Raw genomic sequence first — 7,500 nt, forward strand, 5'->3', positions numbered from 1 at the left:
GAGAAGAAGATATTTTGAAGATTTGTCCTATATATTCCTATGTAAAACTTTGATTGTCCGTTGTGGCCCCACCCTAACCCTGGGGGTCATGATTTGAACAAATTTGAATCTACACTACCTGAGGATACTTTCACATAAATATAACCAATCATAGCTTTGCTGTTCTTAAGAAGAAAATTTTTAAAGATTTTTTCTATATATTCCTATGTAAAACCGTCCATTGTGGCCCCACCCTACCCCAGGGGGTCATGATTTGAACAAATTTGAATCTACACTATCTGAGGATGCTTCCATATAAATATGACCAACCATGGCTTTGCTGTTCTTGAGAAGAAGATTTTTTGAAGATTTGTCCTATATACTCCTATGTAAAACTTCGATCGTCCATTGTGGCCCCACCCTACCCCCGGGGGTCATGATTTGAACAAATTTGAATCTACACTACCTGAGGATGCTTCCATATAAATATGACCAATCATGGCTTTACTGTTCTTGAGAAGAAGATTATTAAAGAATTTTCCTATATATACCTATGTAAAACTTTGACCGTCCATTGTGACCCCACCCTACCCCAGGGGGTCATGATTTGAACAAATTTGAATTTACACTACCTGACAATGATTCCATATGAGTTTCATCTTTCCTAGCCCATTGTTTCTTGAGAAGAAGATTTTTCAATGATGCCATTAATTTTTTGCTATTTTGTAATTATCTCCTCTTGAAAAAGGGCGTGGCCCTTCATTTGAACAAACTTGAATTCCCTTCACCCAAGGATACTTTGTGCCAAGTTTGATTGAAATTGGCCCAGTGGTTTTTGAGAAGAAGATGAAAATGTGAAAAGTTTACAACGACGACAACAACAACGACAACGACGACAGACAATGGAAAAATTTCTATCAGAAAAGCTCACTTGAGCCTTCGGCTCAGGTGAGCTAAAAACCAATCATGGCTTTGCTGTTCTTGAGAAAAAGATTTTTACAAATTTTTCCTATGTATTTTATGTAAAACTTTGATCTTTGAACTATGCAATGTACTGGCTATCTCATGTCGTGGGTATCAAGTATGTATTAGACAATAAGTTTTAACTTTCTCTGTATAATAGATATAGTCCTTAGGCATTTTAATTAGATTATTTGCATAGAAATGCCTATATTTAGCCTTAACTCACCTGCGTATATTCCTATGTAAAACTTTGATCGCCCATTGTGGACCCACCCTACCCCTAGGGGTCATGATTTGAACAAATTTGAATCTAACTACCTGAGGATGCTTCCATATAAATATGACCAATCATGGCTTTGCTGTTCTTGAGAAGAAGATTTTTTGAAGATTTGTCCTATATATTCCTATGTAAAACTTTGATCGCCAATTGTGGCCCCACCCTATCCCCGGGGGTCATGATTTGAACAAACTTGAATCTACACTATCTGAGGATGCTTCCATATAAATATGACCAATCATGGCTTTGCTGTTCTTGAGAAGAAGATTTTTAAAGAGTTTTCCTATATATTCCTAAATAAAACTTTGATCGCTCATTGTGGCCCCACCCTACCCCCGGGGGTCATGATTTGAACAAACTTGAATCTACACTACCTGATGATGCTTCCATATAAATATGACAATCATGGCTTTGCTGTTCTTGAGAAGAAGATTTTTAAAGAATTTTCCTATATATACCTATGTAAAACTTTGATCGCTCATTGTGGCCCCACCCTACCCCCAGGGGTCATGATTTGAACAAACTTGAATCTACACTACCTGAGGATGCTTCCATATAAATATGACCAATCATGGCTTTGCTGTTCTTGAGAAGAAGATTTTTAAAGAATTTTCCTATATATACCTATGTAAAACTTTGATCGCTCATTGTGGCCCCACCCTACCCCCAGGGGTCATGATTTGAACAAACTTGAATCTACACTACCTGAGGATGCTTCCATATAAATATGACCAATCATGGCTTTGCTGTTCTTGAGAAGAAGATTTTTAAAGAATTTTCCTATATATACCTATGTAAAACTTTGATCGCTCATTGTGGCCCCACCCTACCCCCAGGGGTCATGATTTGAACAAACTTGAATCTACACTACCTGAGGATGCTTCCATATAAGTTTCATATTTTCAAGCACAGTGGTTCTTGAGAAGAAGATTTTTAAATGATGCCATTAATTTTTCATGAATTCATGATTATCTCCCCTTGGAAGAAGGCGTGGCCCTTCATTTGAACAAACTTGAATCCCCTTCACCCAAGGATACTCTGTGCCAAGTTTGGTTGAAATTGGCCCAGTAGTTCTGGAGAAGAAGATGAAATTGTGAAAAGTTTACAACGACAACAACAACAACGCTGACGACGACGACGACAGACAAGGGACAAATTTTGATCAGAAAAGCTCACTTGAGCCTTCGGCTCAGGTGAGCTAAAAAGTTCACACTGTATGCACTTTAAAACTTTAAAAGAAGAAGGGTAAATATCCTCCGTAAGTCAATACCAGTGAATAAATGCAGCTATTTTTTTAACTTTTAAATTGCAGTCTCGTAAACTTTATATGAAAATCAATGTGCACTGGTGCATTTATTAGATGTTTTATGTTTGTTTTAATCAGTATTAGGTAAGTAGTATGTAATTTATGTTACTTTCACAAACCTCTGTAAGTCCATCCTTTATAAATGGAGCGTTCCTGGCTACACACTTCTTCTCCAACCATTTCATTAAACTTTTTCTCCATATTGAGCACCAGAATGAAGAATGCACGTGGACTCAGAAAAATCTGGTGTGAGGAATAATATGAACACTGCCCCGCAAAGTCAACCATGGAGATTTTTTTCTCTGGTTCATCAAAAACTTGTTTGGAGACTCGTAAAATTCCCCAACTTTCTGAATTTTTAGCAGAAGTTTGAGTTTCTTCAACTTTTTTCTCTGTCTTTTCAAACAATGGAGCAGTGGCTTCATCTCCTTTGATTGACTCGGCTTCTGTGTTCATGCTGTCACGTGACATCTCTTTATCAGTAGCGGCCTCGCTAGCAGTGTCTTCTTCATTATCCCCTGGGTCATCAATATCCAGAGATTTCATCTCATCTGATAATTCTACACGAGGTTTTGGAATGTTTTGACTCTGACATTTTTCTTCAATTCTAACCTTAAAGCGTTGTTTTTGGTTTGATGAATTTACTGTAAATTCATAATAAAGATCAGAATTAAAATGATTAGGATCAGTTATTAAACCAAAATATTGATTTCTTCCCCAAAACAAAGCAACCCTGCTCTAAACATATAATACCAAGTTGTGTCACCTTTAATTTAGGCATCCTATATTTTACATTTGCTTAAGTTATTAACATATTTTCAATACATGATTGGTTAGTTATATTTTTAGATTAAAGGGCCCTTGACACAGGTGCATTGATAATATTTTAAATTTCTATGCTTATTCAAATCATTTCAGTTTAATGAATTAATTTGACAGTAATATTCTTAGAATTCAATGACAACGACATTGTTCATAATATCACGTCGAACAGCTGTGTTTGTAAACAGGGCACGATATCAGTTATTGTTAGTATTTACGCTTTACAGAGTGTGTTCAATTTGTTTAGCCTGCATACATCACTGAGCACGAAATGATACTGAGCACGAACTATTTTTGAGTTGGTTTTATTTTCTCACATTTCCACTCTGACCTTTTTGGATTATAGTTTTCATATTTTTCATTAAAACACAACAAAATTTCTACTATTCTTAAGTATTTTTGATAAAGTTAACTTTGTTAAAGTGCAAGGATATGTTTGTGTCAATCAAACGAGTCCAGGAATTAGTAGATTTAATAACGTCCTATTAAAAGAAGTTTCTAAACATATTTTAATATATTTCGATGTGAAACATAGTCATGTTATTATTTAGAAAATTCTATAAAATATGAGCTCCGAGTCCGGGGCCCGTTTTACAAAAGAACTTACGACTCAGACCAAAAACTTCATTTGATTGTAAAATTTTGCAAAATTAATTATTCTGTTTAAAATTGCTAGCGTAAAAGTATCTTTCTACATACCTTTTAAAAATATTAAAACCATTTTCTATTTAATGTAAATTAGAAAGTTATTAGCAGAATTAAATTTTGGTCTTAGTCGTAAGTTCTTTTGTAAAACGGGCCCCTGTCTCCCATCCCCTTTCAATGGAAATTTTAAGTAATGAAATAGAACAACTTTATCATTGTTTGGCATCGTGAACGGTGTCGGTTAATGGTGCATTATGTGTGACAGAAACATGTATTGATGAGGTATACATACTCCATAATTACATGTTAAAAGGTATATTTGTGAAATTGAATATGACTCTATAGGTGAAATATTCAACAAGAATATTTTCTTGTACATTTTTGAGAATGATCGCTGTCATCTTCACAATGTATGCACAAGAACTTTTAATTCAACTCTTAATTTTGAAATTAGCAATTATAACGCACCCACAAACACACGTGCGTTACTCTATTCCCTTTTATTTTCTTGCATGGGGATAATTAGCAATAAACACAATTGTTTATAGCTAATAAAATGACGACAACATATTCCCATATATTTGTTTTGTTGACATTCCCTTTAACACTTTATGATTTACCAAAAATATCGATTCAGCCTTAGAACCACTATTACAGGAGCTCCCTACATTTCTGCATAACAAATCTTTGGGCCAGAAAAATTGTATATTTCCATCTAATGTAAACCTGAACATTCTTCTTCCGAGGAAGACTCTTCCTCTAATCACACTTATCACCTTCAAATGATCTTCATGTTTTTACACCGCGTGCATCATGCAGTATAAGGACAATTTTTTCCGAGGTGCGAAGCTAAATTTTGTACAGGCTGATTACATAGGAATTTCTAACCTGTTTTATAACAAGAAAAGTCAATAGAAGAAACAATTATATTACTGATAAAACATATAGATGTTTTTACTTTCCTTAGTTTCCTTGTATGCAACTCTTTATTCAATACCATTTACAAAAGGCCCTGTCGGTGTGATCGTTTTTTCTGCGTTTCTACACTACTGGATCAGTCCAATTGTCTTCAAGCAAAGGGGTAACACAATCATTTTGCATCAAAATCAGGAGTAAATTCTTGGGACGTTCTATTCAATGACCGTTATAATTTTCATGAAATTAATTCAAGTTTGTCTTTTAGCTTGATTCTCAATCTTTAGAATCTTTATTTATAAAACAAGAGGCCCATGGGCCACATCGCTCACCTGAGCACACTGCATAGGAAAAAAGCAAAAATCAGTTCAGTATTGAAAAGTTTTAGTGGGGGTGGGGCTTGAATTTTAAGCTACCTAAGGATGCTTCCATATCAATATAATAAATGGCTTTGCTGTTCTTGAGCAGGAAATTTTTAAAGATTTTTCCCTATATATTCCTTTGTAAAAAAAATAATAATCCTCCATTGTGGCCCTCCCTACTCCCAGGGTTTATGATTTGAACAAACTTGAATCTACAATACCTGAGGATGCTTACATAAAATATGACTAATCATAGCTTTTCTGTTCTTGAGGAGGTTTTTTCCTATATATTCTTATGGAAAACTTTGATCCCCCATAGTGACCCCACCTTACCCCCAGGGGTTCAAGATTTGAACAAACTTGAATCTATATTGCCTGAGGATGCTTCCATTTCAAAATGACTAATCATGGATTTGCTATTCTTGAGAAGATTTTCCCAGTTTTTTCTTAAATAATCCTAATTGAAACTTTGATACCCCATGATATCCTCATCCTACCGGGGGTCATTATTTGAACAAATCTGAATCAAGACAACACAAGAATGCTTCCAGATCAATACTAGATGCTGTCATGAGACAGGAATACCCGCACTAAGGTGTTTGCCTCTAAATACACACTCCTTCATATTGGGCTTACCAAGGAAAAAGTCCAAACAATTCTATAATTTACACAGTACATGTATTCGTCAAATCGAGCATAAAATGCTCAGGTGACCATGTGACCCATGAATCTCTTATACGCATTTCATATACTTAATTCATTACCAGTCTGAAATAACAGAATTTAATTAATGATGTAAATTAGGTTTTGATAAAAGGGGGGGGGGGAGATATAAATTTTTGGCCCATAATTGGAACTTTTCAAATTTATTTTCTCAACAACAAATAATATTATTTTAGTACAAAACGTTTTTGATGAATTTATCAAAATGTGCAAACTTTTTTTAGTATTTGATTAGGCAAAAACCTCCTTGAAAAGCCATACCCAATCAATTTTCTCACCCCCCCCCTCCCCCCCAACACACACACACAATTTGCCTGTTTTTGGAAATAGGCTTAGATGTCAAAGTTATGTTAAAACATCGTTTGTTATGATAATTTAAAATTTGTTCTTGTATTGTACATGTATGTGAACACTTTTTTGAAAATTTCTACATCACATTGGGCTTGCGTCACCCTACCAGTACTAGTACTAGTTTTACCATTATCATTTTTAGATTGCACATGCCATGTGACATGGTGTGGTGCAGTGTTACATGTATATCAGTGGAAATTAATTCATTTTGTGTTTTAATTGGATTATATTTCATGAAGTTGACAGGACCTATGACAGTCGGTAAGTACAAGTTTAAGTATAGATTGGGGTAAAATAAACCGAAATGCAAATGGTTAGGTTAAAGTTTAAAAAGGATCAAAGATCATCGGCAATCTCCTATGCAGAGTTGTCGTTCGTTTCTCTCTCAGACACTGAATGTATGAGCCGATGGTAGAGAGTGGATCATCGGATGCCACAATATACGAATTTCACATTCTGAAGAGTTATCTCCCGTTGTCGACATTACATTCAGTTACAGGCACAGATCCGGGAATCTTTTTCCGGGGGGGGGGGGGGGTGTCCACACCTCAGTCAAAAAAAATTCCAGCCCAGAATTTCCTGAGGAGCAAAAAAAAAAAAAAAAACCAAAAAACCAAACAAACAAACAAAATAAAAACAATGATGGTGGGGTCCATGTTTTTAAAGGGGGAGGGCATTTAAAGTCATTTTTTATTTGCTTCTGTAAATCAGTATATAGTCCTATTTAAATAACTCTGCAAATTCCAGGGGGGGGGGGGGTTCCAATCTCCCTAGCCGCTCCCTGTCCCTGAAATGACAAATGATCATGTGACTCCTAAATAGTAGAAAACTTTTCCATTTGACTATACATAATTTTGTTTCTTGTGTTATTATGTTATGTACATCTAATGGTTTAAGGTTATGAACCCCTGGAGGTCATCCCCACTCTCTTAATGAACTGAAAATGTTCATAATATATGACTACATCAAATTAAATAAAAGTGCATCAATGATAAGATTACTTGACATTTCATTCATGAATTTGGGTCAACCCATGTACCCTCCTAGAATTAGGAATGAAAATCATTCAAAGAGATGGACCATTAAACTATTTGTATATATTCACATTTTTTTTTATGTCAAACCAAAGTATTAGACTAGTTTGCATACATGAACAA

At 35.1% G+C, this 7,500-nt stretch overlaps 1 protein-coding gene across 1 annotated transcript in view; it reads right to left on the reverse strand.

Moving 5' to 3' along the window:
- Window positions 1-2,636: 2,636 nt before the first annotated feature.
- The window catches only part of LOC133180698 (uncharacterized), a 39,957-nt gene continuing 35,093 nt past the window's right edge, over window positions 2,637-7,500 (reverse strand). Inside the window, exon 5 of the mRNA XM_061315165.1 lies at window positions 2,637-3,169. Within this exon, the coding sequence (XP_061171149.1) occupies window positions 2,637-3,169 (533 nt within the window). The remainder of the gene's footprint in view (window positions 3,170-7,500) is intronic.

This window comes from Saccostrea echinata, unplaced genomic scaffold, assembly GCF_033153115.1.
Source record: "Saccostrea echinata isolate AGI-Se365-2 ecotype Australia unplaced genomic scaffold, CSIRO_AGI_Sech_v1 ptg000007l, whole genome shotgun sequence".
Lineage (NCBI taxonomy): Eukaryota > Metazoa > Mollusca > Bivalvia > Ostreida > Ostreidae > Saccostrea > Saccostrea echinata.